The 22,756-nt window shown below is 44.2% G+C and overlaps 1 protein-coding gene across 8 annotated transcripts in view; it reads left to right on the top strand.

Moving 5' to 3' along the window:
* The window catches only part of LOC143995852 (NACHT, LRR and PYD domains-containing protein 10-like), a 176,077-nt gene that overhangs the window by 73,621 nt on the left and 79,700 nt on the right, over window positions 1-22,756 (top strand). For 4 of the 8 annotated variants that reach the window (XM_077490573.1, XM_077490576.1, XM_077490571.1 and 1 more), the window contains 3 exons: window positions 1,540-1,701; window positions 3,554-3,715; window positions 6,915-7,079. In XM_077490573.1, coding sequence (XP_077346699.1) covers window positions 1,540-1,701; window positions 3,554-3,715; window positions 6,915-7,079 — 489 coding nt within the window. The remainder of the gene's footprint in view (window positions 1-1,539; window positions 1,702-3,553; window positions 3,716-6,914; window positions 7,080-22,756) is intronic. The other 4 variants (XM_077490577.1, XM_077490575.1, XM_077490574.1 and 1 more) reach the window with 3 other exon arrangements.

Raw genomic sequence — 22,756 nt, 5'->3', positions numbered from 1 at the left:
GGTTCTTGTTCACTCCTGGTTACAACTTGTACACGTTCATAGGATGGTTTCAAGTTTTCAATCAACGTGCTGACTCTGGCTAGAGATCTGTTCAGCCTTGAAGTACCCAGCTGCGAGTGGCTACTCTCTGCCCCCTGGCACAGTCTGCCCCTCATTCCTGGAGCTCCAGTTGGGCCTCTCCCAGCCTGAGCCCCATAGCAGCTGCTGATGGCAGTTCTGCCAATGGCTGGATGTGAGAAGCATTAATGGATTCCGTTTACAACCTTTTGTTGGTTAAATACCAGAAATGATGTGGAAATGTTTACAGTATTCTATTTATTATGCTGGAAAAATATCACAAAGAAAAAAATAGTCCATTCATCATCTTCTCTTTTTTTCCTCAGACAGGTACAGCAGTGAAAGGGTCAATCCTAGCTATGATTTGATTGGTAACCATTTGGAGTGGTCACCAATCAACTCTTCCAGGTCCCCTGCCCACATCAGATCGCAGCTCCCTTCCAGTGATCACCAAAATGAGCTGCAGGGGGAAAACTAGAGAAACACGGCTGAGTACAGCAAACTTGCCACCAGCAGGTTGGAGTATGTAAACCCAACATTTCATATTCCTGATATGTGCCTGCTCTACCATGTACTTGTATGAAAAAAGTATTTTGTTCTCTTTGTATTTCTTCTTTTGTGTGAAATCCCAGTCCCTCCGCTCTCCTATTAAATACTGACCACACTAAGCATGATAATACAGTGTGGTCAGTTTTCTAGCTGTGCTTGGAACTCTGCCTGCTCTCCTCCAATGATCAGACTTGTGCAAACACACACACACACACACACACACACACACGCACACACACACAGCTTTTTACTGGGAAGACCAGTGTGCTGCTGCTTCTCCTCTACCAAAAGCTCTTATGCAGCTGAGAAGAGGGAATGTGATCAGTGGTGTATTTACAATATATTTTCATTTCTTTTTCTCAATTGAATGGGTCATTTTACAAGTGATTGTAAAGGATTTTTTTTTTTTATGACAAGCATGCAATACTTACCTGCTCTGCCCAATGGAATTGTATAAAGTGGCCCCAAACCTCCTCTTCTCAGAATCCCCGACACTCCTGGTGATGTTCCTCTTCTGCAAGTGACCCCAATGCAAGCTTCATCCTATGGGGGTCCTCATGCAGGCTCGATCATGAGCCATGCTGCCTGCATCCTTAGACACACACAGCACCCTTCCCCCCACATCCTTGTCACAGAATTTGACTAACAGCATAAGTCAATGACTCCTGACACCTCAGCAAAGCCTGTGAGAGCAGGGAGAGGGGAGAGCAGCTACAGATGGGCACCGCACTGGGTCAAGTGAGGGTATAATTATCAAGTGAGTATAAGGGGAGGGGTGATACAAATACTTAAAAAAAAAAATTCCCCTAAAGCAGGAAATGTATTAAGATAAGAACATTTAGGCTTTAGAACCATTTTCATTTACTGTGGGGGATGGGAAGGTCACATCATTTTTTTTTAAAACCATTTCTATTAACATTCTTTACTTTATAGTTTGGCACACGATAACTTGCACGGTTCCTGCACTGGCCTGGCATCTGGGATCAGGAATAACCAGACTCTGAAGACACTTGACCTGTCTGAGAACAATCTGGAGGCTCCTGACATCAGTGAGTTGATGGAAGTTCTGCCAACAAGCCAGATAGAGAACTTAGAGTGAGTATAATAGGAATGATGGAAACAATATTCTAAGACATCTTTACAACCACAACATAGAATGTCATAAAAAAAACATAATATTGTGTGAATTCAGTTTTATTTTAGATGTCAGGCAGTGCTGAGATTTTCCAGGACTCTTACATTAATAAAATATAAACACAATAAATGTAGAATGTAATCAGACGTTTATATTTAAGCTTTAAAAAACAATTCAATGAAGGTCCAACCTGTAAAAGTTTTTATTATACTTCTGTTATTTCCCCAAAAAGTGATCACAGCCGCCCTTGGAACCAGGGCACCATCCAAGAGAAGCAGGCCACATTACCTGGTGTCTGGCCAAAGCAAAGCTTGTAAGCAAAGGGTTCCACAAAGTGAGCTGCTGTCACATATGGGGCACTGCTCTGAAAATAGCCTGGAAGGGTGGGCAGCCCAAATAAATTACAGGACTGCCTGGCATATCTGCCCCCTGGCACAGTCTGCCCCTCATTCCTGGAGGTCCAATTGGGCCTCTCCCAGCCTGAGCCCCATAGCAGCTGCTGATGGCAGTTCTGCCAATGGCTGGATGTGAGGAGCATTAATGGATTCTGCTTACAACCTTTTGTTGGTTAAATACCAGAAATGATGTGGAAATGTTTACAGTATTCTATTTATTATGCTGGAAAAATATCACAAAGAAAAAAATAGTCCATTCATCATCTTCTCTTTTTTCCTCAGACATCTACAGCAGTGAAAGGGTCAATCCTAGCTATGATTTGATTGGTAACCATTTGGAGTGGTCACCACTCAACTCTTCCAGGTCCCCTGCCCACATCAGATCGCAGCTCCCTTCCAGTGATCACTAAAGGGAGCTGCAGGGAGAAAACTAGAGAAACACGGCTGAGTACAGCAAACTTGTCACCAGAAAGTTAGAGTATGTAAACCCAACATTTCATATTCCTGATATGTGCCTGCTCTACCATGTACTTGTATGAAAAAAGTATTTTGTTCTCTTTGTATTTCTTCTTTTGTGTGAAATCCCAGTCCCTCTGCTCTCCTATTAAATACTGACCACACTAAGCATGATAATAAAGTCTGTTTTCTAGCTGTGCTTGGAACTCAGCCTGCTCTCCTCCATTGATCAGACTTGTGCAACACACACACACACAGCTTTTTACTGGGAAGACCAGTGTGCTGCTGCTTCTCCTCTCCCAAAAGCTCTTATGCAGCTGAGAAGAGGGAATGTGATCACTTAAAAAAAAGGGGGGGAGGGGGTGTATTTACTTTTTTTTTTTTTTTTTTTTTATAAACTGGGTCATTTTACAAGTGATTGTAAAGGATTGTTTTTAAATGACAAGCATGTAAAACGTACCTGTTCTGAGCAGTGGCATAAAGTGGCCCCAAACCTCCTCCTCTCAGAATCCCCGACACTCCTGGTGATGTTCCTCTTCTGCAAGTGACCCCAATGCAAGCTTCATCCTATGGGGGTCCTCATGCAGGCTTGATCATGAGACACGCTGCCTGCATCCTTAGACAAACACAGCACCCTTCCCCCCACATCCTTGTCACAGAATTTGACTAACAGCATAAGTCAATGACTCCTGACACCTCAGCAAAGCCTATGAGAGCAGGGAGAGGGGAGAGCAGCTACAGATGGGCATCGCACTGGGTCAAGTGAGGGTATAATTATCAAGTGAGTATAAGGGGAGGGTGATACAAATACTTAAAAAAAAAAAAAATTCCCCTAAAGCAGGAAATGTATTAAGGTAAGAACATTTAGTCTTTAGAACCACTTTCATTTACTGTGGGGGATGGGAAGGTCACATTTTTTTTTTAAACCATTTCTATTAACTTTTTTTTACTTTATTTATAGTTTGGCACACAATAACTTGCACGGTTCCGGCACTGACCTGGCATCTGGGATCAGGAATAACCAGACTCTGAAGATACTTGACCTGTCTGAGAACAATCTGGAGGGTCCTGACATCAGTGAGTTGATGGAAGTTCTGCCAACAAGCCAGATAGAGAACTTATAGTGAGTATAATAGGAATGATAGAAACAATATTCTGAGACCTCTTTACAACCACAACATAGAATGTCATAAAAAAAACATGATATTGTGTGAATTCAGCTTCATTTTAGATGTCAGCCAGTGCTGAGATTTTCCAGGACTCTTACATTCATAAAATATGTAGCGGATGATATTTTGGACAAAGTGTCATACAGGTGTAAATGTAGTTTTTGCCTCAGAACAGTAGTGGGGTTCTGAGGGTTAATTACATAGGTTGGCCTTGACATCAGTCTAGCTGGGCTGTGTTAGAAGTTCTGCCTGGTCATGTGAGCAGTGAGGTGCACATGACAGGCCAGAACCAGGCCTGGTTGGATGTTTTGGGTATCAGCTTTCTCGGAACCAATCAGTGGTGTGCCGGGCCTCGATGAGGAGTCTGGGAAGGGGTACTTAAGATGTTGGGGGTCACATGTTTAGGGAGAGGAGTTTGTGAGACCTGTGTGGTCTGTTCTGGTTCCAGGACCGGGGTAACCCTGTGAGGGGTCCCGGTCACGGGGTGTTTGACATCCCGCAACATGTTCCTGTTAGATGCCCCCAATAGACCTGCCTGGTCTGGGGTAGGGATCCGTCTGTTCCCGAGTCTTGGAACTGGCTGGTCCGAGGTGCAGTAACTGAGGGAGGATTCAAGGTGTCCGGGTGTGCTCTCGGCTTGGAGGGACACCACAGCTCATGGAAGTAACCGGGGGAGGACTCTTCGGAGGAGGGCCGGCAAGTGGCATCCTGAGAAGTGCCTGGTTACTGAGTTGGGAAGGACATTGACGAATCCACACTTTTTCTAGTACTATTAAGGAGACGGAGAACGTTCCAGGTACTGAGGAAAAAGGTTCCTGTTCACTCCTGGTTATAACTTGTACACGTTCATAGGAGGGTTTCAAGTTTTGAATCAACGTGCTGACTCTGGCTAGAGATCTGTTCAGCCTTGAAGTACCCAGCTGCGAGTGGCTACTCTCTGGGTGGAATTAGAGACTTTGTTATAGCTGCAGTTCAAAGTGCCTGAGTTCTTCACCCGTGCCCTCTGTTCCCATGAGAGACTGTGTTATTGGATGTTATCACTGCAAAATAAAACTTTTCAAAAGGACTTTATTGGTGTCAGTGTACAAAGTTGTTGGGTATCAACCCTGGGAACCCCTAGATGTGGAAGAACAAGCCAAGCGGAGGTAACCGGTAAGCCCAATAAGTCAAGGCCGCCCTACAAAGGGTTATGGCCACTACAAATATAAACACAATAAATGTAGAATGTAATCAGATGTTTATGTTTAAGCTTTAAAAAACAATCCAATGAATGTCCAACCCGTAAAAGTTTTGTATTATACTTCTGTTATTTCCCCAAAAAGTGTTCACAGCCGCCCTTGGAACCAGGGCACCATCCAAGAGAAGCAGGCCACATTACCTGGTGTCTGGCCAGATTTTGTTCTCTTTGTATTTCTTCCTTTGTGTGAAATACCAGTCCCTCTGCTCTCCTATTAAATACTGACCACACTAAGCATAATAGAGTGCGGTCAGTTTTCTAGCTTTGCTTGGAACTCTGCCTGCCCTCCTCCAATGATCAGACTTTTGCAAACAAGCCCCCCCCCCACACACACAGCTTTTTACTGGGAAGACCAGTGTGCTGTTGCTTCTCCTCTCCCAAAAGCTCTTCTGCAGCTGAGTAAAGAGGGAATGTTATCACTTGTAAAAAGGGGGGGTGTATTTACAATATAGTTTTATTTTTACATCTATTCTCAAATGTTTTACCTTGTCATTTCTTTTTATAAACTGAATGGGTCGTTTTACAAGTGATTGTAAAGGATTTTTTTTTTTAAATGACAAGCATGTAATACTTACCTGCTCTGCCCAATGGAATTGTATAAAGCGGCCCCAAACCTTCTCCTCTCAGAATCCCCGACACTCCTGGTGACGTTCCTCTTCTGCAAGTGACCCCAATGCAAGCTTCATCCCATGGGGGTCTTCATGCAGGCTCGATCATGAGCCACACTGCCTGCATCCTTAGACAAACACAGCACCCCTCCCCCCACATCCTTGTGATAGAATTTGACTAACAGCATAAGTCAATGACTCCTGACACCTCAGCAAAGCCTGTGAGAGCAGGGAGAGGGGAGAGCAGCTACAGATGGGCACCGCACTGGGTCAAGTGAGGGTATAATTATCAAGTGAGTAAGTACCAGGGGGGGGGATGCAAATACCTAAACATGCTTTCCCCTAAAGCAGGAAATGCATTAAGATAAGAACATTTAGGCTTTAGAACCACTTTCATTTAATGTGGGGGATGGGAAGGTCACATAATTTTTTGGCACACAATAACTTGCACGGTTCCGGCACTGACCTGGCATCTAGAATCAGGAATAACCAGACTCTGAAGATACTTTACCTGTCTGATAACAATCTGGAGGGTCCTGACATCAGTGAGTTGATGGAAGTTCTGCCAACAAGCCAGATAGAGAACTTATAGTGAGTATAATAGGAATGATAGAAACAATATTCTGAGGCATCTTTACAACCACAACATGTAATGCCATTAAAAAAACAAAACATGATATTGTATGAATTCAGCTTAATTTTAGATGTCAGCCAGTGCTGAGATTTTGCAAGACTCTTACATTCATAAAATATAAACACAATAAATGCAGAATGTAATTAGACGTTTACGTTTAAGCTTTAAAAAACAATCCAGTGAAGGTCCAACCCTTACATTTATTATACTTCTGTTATTTCCCAAATAAATGTTTATAGCCTCTCTTGGAACCAGGGCACCATCCAAGAGAAGCAGGCCACGTTACCTGGTGCCTGGTCAAAGCAAAGCTTGTAAGCAGAGGATTCCACAAAGTGAGCTGCTGTCACATATGGGGCACTGCTCTGAAAATAGCCTGGAAGGGTGGGCAGCCCAAATAAATTACAGGACTGCCAGGCATATCTGCCCCCTGGCACAGTCTGCCCCTCATTCCTGGAGCTCCAATTGGGCCTCTCCCAGCCTGAGCCCCATAGCAGCTGCTGATGGCAGTTCTGCCAATGGCTGGATGTGAGGAGCATTAACAGGTTCTGTTTACAACCTTTTGTTGGGTTAAATACCAGAAATGATGTGAAAATGTTTACAGTATTCTATTTATTACGTTGGAAAAATATCACAATAAAGAAAAAAGAGTCCATTCATCATCTTCTCTTCTACAGTCTGAGCCATAATAAAATTACAGAGGAATCATGCACTGACCTGGCATCCGGAATCAGAAATAACAAAACTCTAAGGAAACTTTTTCTGGACAATAACAATCTGGAAGGTCCTCATTTCAGGGATCTGATGACAGCTCTGAGCACAAGCCAAATAGAGACATTATGGTAAGAACAGATCTCTATTGCAATCGGTTTTTTAAGAAAGTGAATTTCTAACAAGTCCATTTTATTGTAAGTGTAAAGGGGGGGTTGGGTCAGATCTCAGATCTAAAAGACCTTCCCTCTGAAATACCATCCAGTGCCAATAATTGGTGAGAATTTTGTAATGTCTGTTCCGGGGGAAAGAATTCTAGTTTGTATAGGTGTGCATCAGTCTAAATGTGCTGGTCAGAAAGCTAATATAAGGGGCCTGTATGATTGGTGAATCTGAAAGGCAATGTTGTCCTTTAACAGTTTTGCTGCTACCACCATACTGCGGCACCAGCGGTGGTGGAATATGAACAAAATCCCAGCAGCTATATCAGCCAGGAGCTGTGTCTTCTAGATTATGGGGAATGTTCTCACCACATGTCCTCTATGGCAGGTGTCAGGAGGGACAGCAGTGGAAGATTGATGAAGATTGTTTGCTCATCTTCTACTTTGTATATGTACAGTGTATGGCTCACTGAAGGTTTGGGCTTCATTTGTGAAAACTGATGGTTTTGCATGAAGGATAGGGACCTGCCTATAACTTTCAACAGTGAAGGATCAAATCAATCGCTCAAAGTGGTTTGGCCTCCACTTTATTCTGCGGCAGGACAATGATTACAAACATAGTTATAGTCCTAAAGAACTATCTGTGGTGACAATAAACCGGAATCTATGTAACAGATAGCATAGACCCCACAGAGCCCTGGGCTCAACACCATTATCTAGTATGGGGTTAACTGCAGAAACGGAAGAGAGACAATATCTTTTGTGGATATGTAACATGCTGCACAATTACTTTCAGAAACTGCAAACCAGTTTTTGGGGTTAAATGTTAAGGATGATCCAACTACTGATTTAATTTGCAGTTATCTATGTATACTACACTTTCTAGAATCAAACTATTTGTGACATTATTCTTGGAAACCGTCCTTCTTTGCAGCATTTTTGTTTTAAATAGAAACTCTTTATGCAAGATTCCTAAAGCACTATGGCAGTGGTTCTCAACCCTGGGGGTTTAATGACGATTTGCCAGGGGTCACTGAATCCTGGGCTGTTCCTGAATCCTACACCGCTCTCCCAGCCTGTTTGCAGCTGCCCAGCAGGGATGCCCCTGTAAGATTACAGTACTGTGTGTGTTTTGTGTGTTTTTTACTTTTTTGAATTTGGCGCCGATCTCCGCTCCCGTGTGCCGCAACGTCGCAGGGAACGGAGCTCGGCGGCATTCGGGCACTGTGTGAATCGAGCGGAGGACAGCTCAATCACACAGCGCAGAGGACATCGCTGGATCCAGGGGACAAGGTAAGTAACCTCTCCCTGTATCCAGCGATGCGATCCCGAGTCTAGCTCTGGGTTACCGCTTATGTTGCTAAAATCCCAACCTGAGCCAGACTCGGGATTACCGCTAGGGAGGTTAAACAGGAATGCAGGAAATATTTCTTGTGATGTGACCAAGGCGAAAGCAGAGATGAAGTGAGCTGGACAGCTTTAAGTAGGCAGGTCAGATGAGCATCATCAGGAACAGCTGGTAACTGTGGAGAGAGAAGAGAGATGGCAATTAGCCGACAGCTGAGCAGCCAGCCCAGAGAAGGAAGGGCTAAGCCAGCCCTGACAATTGGTGAGTATTGGAAAGTCTATCTAATACACAGCCATCTATAGTCTAAAGAGACTCTTTACCTAGATCTGAGTTGCGGTGTGTCAGACAGACACACCGCAACAATGATCACTGAGATGCCCTCGGTGGCACGCATCAGCTTGATATCCTGGCGATGTCATATGACATCCTGTCAGGATATTGAAACCACTTTGCCGCTGTCATTTTGCTATATAGCAGGCAGCAAGTGGTTAAATATGAAGAGATTATGGCCAGTGTAGATGTAAATATACCCCGCTCTTACAAACAGTGGGATCCTTTGGATTCTTATCTGACAAATTAAATGAATGAATAAGCATTTTATAATTTATTGGAAAGGATACAGAAAATTCAAAAATGAGCTAGAGTCTCTAATTCTCTGTTACTATTTCTTTGTGTTTACAATATTGGTTCAAAGATTGAAAAGTATGTACTTAAAATATTAACTTTATTCTCCTTGTATAAGTTACACTTCACATGCCTCAAGTTATTATGAAGGTCTGTTTCAAGGTACTTCTATTTAGGCATTATATGTTTATGATTATCTCACATTTTATACCATTGTGAATTGTATATCGGAAAATGTTCTCAATAAAAAAGATATTTCCAAAAAAAAAAAAAAAACCTCTGTATATACCATACACCTATGATCCTTCCCAGAAGATGCAATCTGTCAGATCTTCAAATTATCATCAGACATCCTGAAAAAATTAAAATAAAATTTTATATATATATATATATATATATATATATATATATATATGTATATCCTCTGCAGACCGTATTTATCAGCGTATAACACTCACCCCAAGTTCAGGAGGGAAGTTTAAGGAAAAAAACCTTACATTTAAATGCCCATCAATGCAGCCTTATCAGTGTCCATCTGCAGCCTTGTCAGTGTCATTTTCAGCCTTGCATTGCAGCCTTGTCAGTGTCGTTGCAGCCTTGCCATTTAAAAATGGCGCCGCTGGGATGCAGAGCGGATGTCCTGTGTATCTCGGCGGCGCTCGGTAGCTCTCAGCCGTTCTCGGCGGCTTTTGGCTGTTTTCGGCAGCTTTCGGCCGCACTCTGGCGTTCTCGCCGGCTTTCAGCCACACTCGGTCATTCTCTGTGGTGATTTTCGGCTTTCCGAAAGCCGCTGAGAAGATCACAATCGGCGGGGGATCGGCGTATAACACACACCCACAATTTTCCCCTGAGTTTAAGGGGAAAAAGGTGCGTGTTATACGCCAATAAATACGGTAAATTTGATCTTCCCCAGAAAAGGCAATCAAACAGATATTCAGATCCTCAGATACCATTGTGAAATGAAAGAGAAAATATCTTACATAACATAAAAACCTTTTAACCAACGTAAAATATGTATTAAAATGTATTGCACTCATAAGCTGAGGTGTCCTCCTTACACCAGTAATACAGCATAAAATTCAATCTGGATGTGCTCCGACATGATCATCACTGCAAGCACGAAACCAGCACCTTGTGACAGCACATCAGATCCCTGCCCTCTTAGAAATCTTCAGAGATTTCCTTGTATATAGATTCGGGATGGAGCAGTGTTTCTCAACTCCAGTCCTCAAGGCGCCCCAACAGGTCATGTTTTCAGGATTTCCCTCAGATGAAATGGCTGTGGTAATTACTAAGACAGTGAAACTAATCAAATCACCTTTGCAAAATAATGGAAATCTTGAAAACATGATCTGTTGGGGCCCCTAGAGGACTGGGGTTGAGAGACACTGGGATGGAGAAACCAGTAAGACACAGGAAGGTGTTTACCAGCTGACCTCCTTATCACACAAATCCTGCACTGGCCTCATTAAAACTCTCACCTATAAATTCACACAACATCCCCAGCATTCCTCCACATGTTTTTTTGATAGAAGCAAAACAAATACTCTTGCATACAAGTGTGTTGATCTGGTGATCGAAAGTTCAGGATGGATAATGTTTCAGGCCTTTCTGCCCTCCTTGCTGCCCTCCAGAATAAGAAATAAAGAAAAGAGGGCACACCAGTCTTCAACAAAGTGGTTCTCATGTCCGTCTCTTTATCACCTGGAGACTGTCCATATCAGACCGATTGCCATCAGTTTGAGGTTCTCACATTGCGGATTTCTTTCCAAGCTTGTGAGTAGTTTTTTAATTCATTCTTATAATAAACTCATCAAAGGATAATGCACAAGACTGGTGCACCCTCTTTTCTTTAATTCTTTTCCTCCACATGTGCATTTGCTTGGCTTGTCAATGTAGCCTGCCACAGCTGCTATGCTTGCTATGTCCGCATGCTAAACTCCCTGGGGGTTGGATACCCCTGATATAGTGCTAGGGCCTGCCTGATCGGAAAAATAGTGACTGGATAGATGGTGTATATCAAGTGAATGGCCTGCCCTATGCGTTACGGGCAGAAATGCTCCACAGACCCCCTCCCTAAAATAAAATAAAAACCTATACGGCATTTAGGGATTAGGCTCACTCACAGAAAGACCCTCTGCTCTGTCCAAGCTGTGCCACCCACTTACACCACCCAGGGGAGCCTAGCCTCACGTCTGTGGCTGCAGGTCCCTAGAGAGGGAGCCCCCCCAGACAATTTTATTTATCTGCTCACCCAGAATTCTTGCTCTCTCCAGCCAGCTGGAAGTTGTAGCTTGCTGCAGCATTAGATCCATTTAAATCCCGGATTTCCAAAATATGTCCCTCCAGGCAAACCATCCATTACTATATATGTGCTTCTACTATGGAGGCTCTCACAATGTATTGAATTTGGACTACAGATAATACATTTACAAATGTCTGCAAATGAAACCCCTTTTTTTATTTTACTCGTTCAAAAGTTTTTAATTTATGTTAAAATAAATTACATGTACAGAATATAAGACAAATTATTTAATACCAGAAATAAAAAGTAGACATATTGAAGTATGATTGATACAAAGCAAAGAAGAATTTCAAGATATTCTAGTGGGAATGACAATAAATGGCCTTATATATTTTAGAATTTGAAAACATTCTTATAGCTGAGTTTTAAACATTTTAATCCCAAGAAAATATAAATATGTCTAAAAGAAAATATATGATTTTAAAGTTTTGACCATAACTTCTAAAGTACAGTATGTTTATAGTAAGTATTATATAGTAAGGGAAGAACATAAAAGGTGTATATAGGAGGGGAAGGGGAGGGAATAATTCTCCGGAGGAGGTTTTATATATCAGCTAATGTTGTAATTCTATAAAAAATCATAATCACCATAACAATAAAACTCGGTTGTCAATATTATCTGACGTATAATATTTAATCCAGGGTTTCCATATGATCCCTTTTTTTATTTTAACAAGAACTGTTAGAAAGGACAGTTCGGTTTGTTGCAGACTGGCTGGTAATTTTTATTTGTGCTCCTTGCTGTTGGGGCCATTTGTGGGTGGGGGTGGTTTAAAGGGTGTTTATTTAAATTTTCAACATACAGCTTATACAACAATCAGGATACATATCGATTATCCTCACTCCAGAGGTGCAGACAGAAGTATAAACCCGCAGGATACAACAGAAAGTAATGTATGTAGTGGCCCGAGCACTCCCCCCTGTAGGTAACCCTCCATGCAGCGGGCTGGTACACAGTCCGCTGCCTACACCGTTATTATTGCAAAAACTATGGCGGTGCTCGGAACCCCCTAAGAAAACCCCAAAATATGCGGTGGAGATGCACCACTGGAGTAAGCAAAACAGTTATACACAAAAACACAGAAAACCCCAACAAAACAAAGACAAAAAAAAAAGACATGCAGGCATCCCAACACACACACACACAACTCATCCACACAAGTCACCGTCCCACTGCGCAGTATCATTTTTAACATAAATAGCAGCTTCGTAAAGGTCATACAATTGCTGGCTACTACCCTAATTCGCCCCTCCCCCTTATACCCAGCATCACACTCTACAGTGCCCGAGGCCCCGGCCCTACCCCCACAGCCCCGCCTAGAGGACCCGCGAGGATAGCACCGTCCCCCAGAAAGAACCAGAGACATCCAACCACGGCTGCCACACCTTATGGAACTTTTTCAAACAAGCTCTATTTTTATATACAATTTTAAATTTGGGGAGTTCACCATTAATAATACCATATAGGAATTAAATCCTTGGAGGGGCATTCTCTTTCCACTGCAATAAGATCACTTGTGCATAAAATAAAATGGTACGTAGTAGAGTCCGAGCTGATGTCCTGTGGACAAAGTCATTCAGTATACCCAGCAGCCCCACCTCAGGGGTTCGAGGCACCGGGAGAGCAAGATGATCATCAAAAAATGTAAACAGGTCCTCCCAGTACGAATCCAATCTAGGACAACTCCAAAACATATGATATAGATCAGCCTTATCAAATGTAAATCTAGGGCACAAGGCCTAATTTCTCAGACCCATTCTAGCCAATCTAGCCGGGGTATAATGCAACTGATGAATAAACTTAAACTGCACATATTGATCGGAAGTGCTAATAATATCCTGAAAACAAGTTTCAGTAGTTTCCTCCCACCCCTCCTCCACCAGGTCAGGTATCAATCGTTTCCATTTCACAAAAGAATTATGAAATGGGTCTGCCCCTACCCTGGAGAGGTGACCATAGAAAGTTGTAACCTGTTTAGTAAGATCTGGGTAAGACATCAGGTCCTCCATAGGAGACTCCTGAAGCTCTATGGTCAGAGAGCCAAACTGCGCCCGGATGGCATGTCTAAGAAGTAGATACTTATAGAAGAATTTATGATCTATTAAAAAGATGCCCCGTAAATTTTCAAAGGATTCAAATACGTTTCCCTTGATGACATGGGACAAGCGCAGTATACGCAGCCTGGACCACCATTGGGAGTCTGGATGCCCGCGCAATTCAGGCAGACTGGGATTGTCCCATAGTGGGGTTTGCGGTGACCTGCCAGTGGTGGTAACAGCAGTTTCTCTCTCTCTCTCTCTCCAGGCCAGCAAGCCCACCTCCATAGGGGAAAACCTAGAGCACTTAGAATATAGTGCCCTATGCAGTACGTCATTAACTGTGTCAAACGGTGCATGTAGGATTGACATGAGAGTGGCGGAGGGGGTCTGAGGGCTGGAATGCAACCAATCATATACATAGGTCAGTTGGGAGGCAAGGAAGTAATTGCCTAGATTTGGGTGGGCCAGGCCTCCTTTCGATTTGGAGGATTGCAAAGATGCCTTGGCAATCCACAGGTGGGAGTTTTGCCAGATAAAGGAGGACACAATGGACTCTATTTTCATAAATAACTTTTTAGGGAGATAAACCGGGGCAGCTCAAAAACAATATAAAATTTTTGGGAGGAATATCATTTTAAAGACGTTGATACGTCCTATTAAGTTGAGAGGGAGAGTTGCCCATGCTTGAAGTTTGTCAACCATCTGCTTTGTAATAGGGGCAATATTCAAGTCTTCATATTTGGGGAGCTTGTTATGAATCTGAATGCCCAAATACTTGAATGTCTGGGACGTCTGAAGTTTAGAAGTGTTCAAGTAATCATAGGAGCAGTGAGGGCCAATGGGAAAAGCTATCGACTTATCCCAACCTACCCTCAGACCAGACACATCCCCAAACTCTTCAACCACCTGCATGAGGCCATTGAAGGAGCTTTCCTTACCATCTAAATAAATCAAGGCATCATCTGCATACAAAGATATCTTTTCCTCCAGCATCCCGCAGCGGATGCCCCCTATCCCCGAAGCCTGCCGCACCGCCAGAGCCAGGGGCTCTATGGCGATGGCAAACAGGAGCGGGGACAGGGGACACCCTTGTCTAGTCCCCCTAAGTAGCCGAAATGGTGAAGAGACATCTCTATTGGTTCTCACCCTCGCACTCGGTTTAGCATACAGCAGGCGGACCCATTTTGTAAATTGTGGGCCAAAGCCCATGTTAGCCATTGTCTCCCACAAAAATGACCAACGCACCATATCGAAAGCCTTTAACACGTCCAGAGACAGTACCATGCTACTATGTTTATCCCTGCATGCTCTATGGATATGTAGATATAATCTGCGTATATTGTCAAATGTGCTACGTTCAGGCATAAACCCAGCCTGATCTGGCGATATCAATGTAAGTATGACTTTTTGCAATCGAAGAGCTAAGATCTTGGCCAAAATTTTTGCGTCATTATTCAGGAGGGAAATGGGACGGTAGGACTCGCATAACAGTTTGTTTTTGCCCGGCTTGGGCAAAACCACTATCAGAGCTTCATTCATGGAATCAGGAAGAGATCCCACGTTCAGGGACGCTCTGTAAATGAGGAGTAGTTTAGGAGCTATCAATTCAGTGTAGGCCTGATACCATGCCGAAGGGATACCATCCAGGCCGGGAGCCTTCGATGGCGGTAGGGAACCTATCGCTGCTTCCACCTCCTCGAGAGTGATCTCCTGTTCCAGGAGGTCCCGCTGAGCGTCCTCCAGGCCAGGGAACACCAACGACAAGAAAAAAAACCTAAATGTAGCCTCTGAGGGGGGCGCTGGGTCGTCATAGAGTCTCCTGTAGTATGAGGTAAATTCCTGATTTATAGCCACAGGGTCCTCGGTAGTGGAGCCATTGGCCAGTTGTATGGCAGAGATGGAACTATCCAAATAGTCCGTATGGGCTAGAAAGGCTAGTAGCCTCCCGTTCTTCCCCCCGTGTTCATGTAGTTTAGCTTGCAAATGTAGTTGTTGTATTTTAGTCGTGTCTACAAGATGTAACTGCAACATCTTATGGGCATTCGTCAGCACACCTCGTGTGGTCTCTGTCGGGTTTAGCGTATGCCTACATCTAGCCTCCTCAAGGGAATGTTAAAGTTCCATTTGTTGGGCCCTCCCTGCTCGTCTATGATGCTTAATACGGGATATGTACGATCCGCGCAAAACCGCCTTAAAGGCGTCCCACGTGGGGCCCGTTGCTGTGGTGTCAATGTTAGTGGACCAATAGTCTGTCATATCCGATGGGATGGCCTCTTGTATCCCCGGTGTGGACACCCACAGGGGGCTAAGTTTCCACACCCTAAATGAAGGACAATGTCCCAGGGTAAGAGTAACGAGTGATCCAAAACTTTTTGAGAGACATATTTAATTGCCCTGACAACCGGCAGAAAGTCCCCGGTGGCCAGTGCATAGTCCAGTCTGGACAGAGAGACATAGGTTTTGGATTGACAGGAGAATACCTTTTCCCCCGGGAACTTCCAACACCAAATATCTACATATCCATATGCCTCACACCATTTACTAAACATCCTGGACTCATTCACATGGGGTTTCAGTCTATCCAAATCGTGCCCTAGCACTGAGTTAAAATCCCCCACAATAAACGTAGGGCAAACAGGTAATAGTGATAACTTAACACTCAAATCTGAGAATACCGTGGCTGTGGCTGGCGGAGGAACATAGATTGTGACCAGAATGACAGGCGTTCTCAGTACCGTAGTGTGTAACACTAAAAACTGCCCCCGGGGTCCGAGACCACCTGGTGGCACTCAAACTGTAGCCCCTTGCGTATTAAGATGGCCACCCCACGAGCATAATTACAGTACGTGGAGTGAAAGTTTTGAACCACCCAGCACTTTTTTAACGCAAGGATTTTTGAGCCCACCAGATGAGTCTCCTGTAGACAGAGAATATACAGGTGCAGTCGTTTGATCTGTTCAAACACCAATGCACGTTTAAATTTAGAATTCAGCCCCCGCACATTCCATGAGCATATGTTTACCTCAGCCATGAGGGGGTTGATAATATCGCTCAAGTGGGAAAAAGCGGGTGCAGCCTGCCCAGGAGCCCCAGGGCAGTCCCCCGCCAAGCAGCCAGAGCCACAGTACCTCCAGTGGGACAATGTGACACACACACACCCATCCATCCATTCACCTCACACACCTCAACCATACAACAGACAACAAATAAAGAGCTGCCAATAAGCAGCAACAACCCTGCCCTGCTCCCACGGAAATGGAGCGGGCTTGTACCCAAAACTAGGGTCATGCATGGGGCGCATGGCCTGATATCCATGTGATTAACCGCAACTAGTCAACTTCACCACTGAGTGGCTCAACATCGTTCTCCAAGAGCAGCTCCCAGATACTCATCCAAAAAATGGAGGAGTAAGTGTCCCGCAACAAAAAAATAAACTTTGTCGATCCCATCATGTTTCAAAAAGAGCAGCAGAGACCCGCCGCACTGACCAGAGGTAGATTCAAAGATGGGGGGTGGGAGATGAGGAGGGCAAAAGAAAATAGAGACGGTAACCTTCCAGGCCAACATCCTTCAGGCAGGATCTTGAGGGGGTTGGGGTAGGGACTCCCACCATGCGATGACGTTCTTGGGCGACTGGAAGAAAATAACTTTCTCTTGATGGACAATACGCAGGGTAGCCGGGAATATCATAGAGTACTTCACTGCATGTTCTCTCAGCTTTTGTTTAACAGACTGGAATTGTGCCCGTTGGTTGCGAACAGCCACCGAATAATCTGGATACAGTGACACAGTAGCATTATTGATCTTCAAGCTGCCTTTTATTCTGGCCGCCCGCAATATAGCGTCTCTGTCCCTGTAGTTCAGCAACCTGATAACCATAGTGCGTGGCGGATTGCCTGCAGGGAGAGGTCTGCCCGGGACTCTGTGAGCCCGTTCTATCACAAAGCAAGGGGACAGGGTGTCACGGCCAAACTCCGGCTCCAACCAACTTTCCAAAAAGGCCACTGGGTCAGACCCCTCCACCCGCTCAGGAAGGCCCACCAGCCTCAGGTTACTGCGTCTGAGGCGGTTCTCGAGGTCGTCCACCTTGTCTTCTAGGGAGGCTATTTTACCCCCCCCCCCCCGCAGTATTGAGTTTGGGCCATATGGGGTTAACTGAATCCTCCAAATCACTAATACGTTTCTCAGTCTCATCCACCTTTCCACGTATTTTCTGAACATCCTGCCTCAGTAGTGTAAAGTAACTTCTAATTTCAGCCACAGACCCCATAAGAGCAGCATGGTTTACCTTGATGGTGTGCAGCACATCAGCAAGCGTAGGCCCTCCGTCGTTCTCCGCCTCCTCCCCGCCGAGATCTGTGACTCCAGGATCGGAGGGTCCGGCTGTCCCGGGGAGGATGGCGCAGAGGCTTCCCCAAAGAGATCCAGCGTGGAGGCCAGAGAATCACAGGGCTCCGCGGCGGTGGTCCGGTGGCCATCTTGGCCCGAGCGCATGTGCAGATACATTCGCGCTGGCGGCTGCCTTCTGCGTTTGCCCATCCGCCGATATCACCTTCCAAGGAAGCAGGGGAGTCCTCCGGTGCAGGCGGTGTCTTTCGTTCGGCATATAGTGAGGGATTAACCCAGGATGGAGCAGGATTGTAGCTGGAGATGTCGGAGCTGCACAGAAAGACGTCCGCTCACATGACCACCTAGGCCACGCCCCGTGGGTGGGGGTGGTTGCCGTTTGTTTGTGCTGTTGGTTATTTGGTGGGGGAAGGGGGTGCACTAGACACCTTTACTGACATTGTGCTATTTGCTGTGTCCAGTGCACCTCTGTGCCTTTGGGGAGGAGTGGGCTCCCTCCAGGCAAATCTGCCCTCAATCCACCCATTGCTATATACAGTATGTGCTACTATAGAGGCTCTCAGAATGTATTGGGGTTTGGACTGCAGATACTATAGGGTGCCTTGTTGTAGCCTCTGCAGCTTGTGCATCTATTTTCAATTGTGTGCAAACTAAACCTCTGTTATTTGTGTGAACTGTTATGCTGCGTACACACGAGCAGACTTTTTCGACGGACTAGGTCCGACGGTCTTTCTGACGGACTTTCGACGGACTTTGCGAATGAATGAACTTGGCCACACACAATCACACCAAAGTCCGACGGATTCGAATGTGATGACGTACGACCGGACTAGAATAAGGAAGTTCGAAGCCAGTAGCCAATAGCTGCCCTAGTGTCGCTGTTTGTCCGTCGGACTAGTATACAGACGAGCGGATTTTTCGATAGGAACTGGATCCAGCGGAGTTTCAGCAGAAAAATTTGAAACATGTTCCATTTCTAAAGTCTGTCGGATTTTTGCAAATCAAAAGTTCGCTGCAGCCCACACACGATCGAATAGTCCGCTGGAATCGTTCCGTCGGACCTTTGATGTCGAAAAGTCCACTCGTGTGTACAGGGCATCACACAAGACCATTTGGTTTGTTGCAAACTGTTTAGAAAGTGGATCTGGTCATTTTTCTTTGCTTTTGTTTAACATTTGTCACCCTTCAATGTGCTCCTTGCTGTTGGGGCCAGTTGTGGGTTGCGGCAATTGTCATTTGTGCATGTCTGTTTTGCTTGCATCTTTTAAAGGTTATTTGTGGTATAAGCCAAGGAAGCTACTAACATTCTGTAGTGTCTCAATGTGCCTTACTGAACAGGAAAACTGTACATACAACTACAGGATAAACAATTAATTTCATGCAAAGTATAACAAAATATACCTACAATGTACAAACTACAGTGGTGTGAAAAAGTGTTTGCCCCCTTCCTCATTTCCTGTTCCTTTGCATGTTTGTCACACTTAAGTGTTTCGGAACATCAAACCAATTTAAACAATAGTTAAGGACAACACAAGTAAACACAAAATGCAATTTGTAAATGAAGGTGTTTATTATTAAAGGTGAAAAAAAATCCAAACCATCATGGCCCTGTGTGAAAAAGTGATTGCCCCCCTTGTTAAAACATACTATAACTGTGGTTGTCCACACCTGAGTTCAATTTCTCTAGCCACACCCAGGCCTGATTATTGCCACACCTGTTCACAATCAAGGCATCACTTAAATAGGAGCTGCTTGACACAGTAAGGTCCACCAGAAGATCCTTAAAAGCTACACATCATGCCGAGACCCAAAGAAATTCAGGAACAATTGAGAAAGAAAGTAATTGAGATCTATCAGTCTGGAAAGGGTTATAAAGCCATTTCCAAAGCTTTGGGAATCCAGCGAACCACAGTGAGAGCCATTATCCACAAATGGCGAAGACATGGAACAGTGGTGAACCTTCCCAGGAGTGGCTGGCCGCCCAAAATTACCCCAAGAGCGCAGCGACGACTCATCCAAGAGGTCACAAAAGACCCCACAACAACGTCCAAGGAACTGCAGGCCTCACTTGCCTCAGTTAAGGTCAGCGTTCATGCCTCCACCATCAGGAAAAGACTGGGCAAAAATGGCCTGCATGGCAGAGTTCCAAGGAGAAAACCACTGCTGAGCAAAAAGAACATCAAAGCTCGTCTCAATTTCTCCACAACACATCTTGATGATCCCCAAGACTTTTGGGACAACATTCTGTGGACCGATGAGACAAAAGTGGAACTCTTTGGAAGGTGTGTGTCCAAGTATATCTGGCGTAGAAGGAACACTGCATGTCATAAAAAGAACATTATACCAACAGTAAAATATGGTGGTGGTAGTGTGATGGTCTGGGGCTGTTTTGCTGCTTCAGGACCTGGAAGACTTGCCGTGATAAAAGGAACTATGAATTCTGCTGTCTACCAAGAGATCCTGAAGGAGAATGTCCGACCATCTGTTCGTGTACTCAAGCTGAAACGAACTTGGGTTCTGCAGCAGGACAATGATCCTAAACACACCAGCAAGTCCACCACCGAATGGCTGAAGAAAAACAAAATGAAGACTTTGGAGTGGCCTAGCCAAAGTCCTGACCTGAATCCTATTGAGATGTTGTGGTATGACCTTAAAAAGGCCGTTCATGCTCGAAAACCCTCTAATGTAACTGAATTAGGACAATTCTGCAAAGATGAGTGGGCCAAAATTCCTCCAGGACGCTGTAAAAGCCTCATTGCACGTTATCGCAAACGCTTGGTTGCAGTTGTTGCTGCTAAGGGTGGCCCAACCAGTTATTAGGTTTAGGGGGCAATCACTTTTTCACACAGGGCCATGATGGTTTGGATTTTTTTTCACCTTTAATAATAAACACCTTCATTTACAAATTGCATTTTGTGTTTACTTGTGTTGTCCTTGACTATTGTTTAAATTGGTTTGATGTTCCGAAACACTTAAGTGTGACAAACATGCAAAGGAACAGGAAATGAGGAAGGGGGCAAACACTTTTTCACACCACTGTATGCTTCCTAACAAATAAGCACGTACAATGTATGTAATAGGCATAGGTATACTAATCAGCTACTTAACTTGGGATTTCTGGTGATGGACTCTTCTCATGGCTTGCTCAGAGTCCAACACAGAACATGTTTCCTCTGTAGTCTCCAGAACACGTGTTGCCCCTTTGTTTCCCAAAACAACTCTGTCCTTTGTCTGCCCACATACCTGTTCAAAAATCATAATCCCCTCCCCCATACTTCCTGTACATCATATCCTGTAAGGAGCCTCACAAAAACAAATCAAACAGGTTTGTTAGTATATCAATAGGGGTGGCTTAGCTTCTAAAACAGCACATGGTCTTAAAAATGTGTGTAGCGGATGACATTTTGGACAAAGTGTCATTCATGTGTAAATTTAGTTTTTGCCTCAGAACAGTAAAGGGGTTCTGAGGGTTAATTAGGTAGGTTAACTTAAACGAGAAAAGAACTGAAAATGGGTCAAATAACGGTGAAGTGGTCCAATCCCTATATACTTGTCAAAATAAAAAGGCTTCCCCCTGAGTGGGTGGGATTTTAAATGACCATCAACTCCGGACACAAATGGACACAATAATATACAATTTTTATTCATAAATTACACAATGTACAAAATATTACCAGGAAGTACAAATGGGCTAAACAATGTCTTCCTGGTGTATTAATAAATAAACAAACATATATACAGAACAAAATATGATTAAAACAATGCTTGTCCTATATCACCCACACCCGACGCGTTTCCAGTTGCTGATAATTCAGAACCTTCATCAGGGGTGAACAAACGTGATGATATAGCAATCTAGTGAGGTGTAAGTTTGAGGATCAAAATGCCTGCCATTTAGAAAAATATAAGTATGTCTGAAGAGTACTTCAAATACTATCGAGATGTCAACCAAGTACAGGATGTCCTGCTAATTACTTCCAGATCAGTTAGACGGATTCTATGGCAAGGGGGGTTTTTGTTTCTATGTGAGACATTAATTGGAACAAACAATGGCTATCTGGATGTTTCAAGTCCACCTTCATGTGTGTGTCAAGCTGAATTAGCATGTATATGACTTGCACCCAGGGTTGTCTTGGCCCATTCCCAGGAAATAAGCCCAAAAGGAAAACTGGAAGCTGTAGTCCAACCACAAATTACAAACGGCAAAGCAGTCCTCTAGAATCCCACTGGATGTATAATATATGTACTGTCTAACACTGCTGGCTGTGACGTTGGGATGAATGTAGCAACAAATGTGATAAGTAGAATGTCAATAGGTGGGAATAGCTTGTTAATGAGTCTGGGCTGAAAGGGTCAACACATGGTTATAGCTGAAATAAAGTATCTCACAAAAGTGAGTACACCCCTCACGTTTTTGTAAATACTTTATTATATTCTTTTTTTCAAGTGACAACAGTGAGTGAGTGTACTGCTTGTATTGCAGTGTACATTTTCTGTCCCCTCAAAATAACTCAACACACAGCCATTAATGTCTATACTGCTGGTAACAAAAGTGAGTACACCCTTAAGTGAAAATGTCCAAATTTGGCCCAATTAGCCATTTCCCCTCCCAGGTGTCATGTCACTCATTAGTGTTACAAGGTCTCAGGTGTGTTTAAATGTAGTGTTATCGCTCTCACTCTCTCATACTGGTCACTGGAAGATTAACATGGCACCTCATGGCAAAGAACTCTCTGAGGATCTGAAAAAAAGAATGGATGCTCTACATAAAGATTGCCTAGGCTATAAGAAGATTGCCAAGACCCTGAAACTGAGCTTCAGCACGGTGGCCAGGACCATACAGCGGTCTGATGAGACCAAGATAAACTTATTTGGTTCAGATGGTGACAAGCGTGTGTGGTGGCAACCAGGTGAGGAGTACAAAGACAAGTGTGTCTTGACTACAGTCAAGCATGGTGGTGGGAGTGTCATGGTCTGGGGCTA

This window comes from Lithobates pipiens, unplaced genomic scaffold, assembly GCF_037356315.1.
Source record: "Lithobates pipiens isolate NorthernLeopardFrog02 unplaced genomic scaffold, aLitPip1_a1.2 Scaffold_19, whole genome shotgun sequence".
NCBI classification, from domain to species: Eukaryota; Metazoa; Chordata; class Amphibia; order Anura; family Ranidae; genus Lithobates; species Lithobates pipiens.
This window is presented reverse-complemented; position numbering and strand designations above follow the sequence as displayed.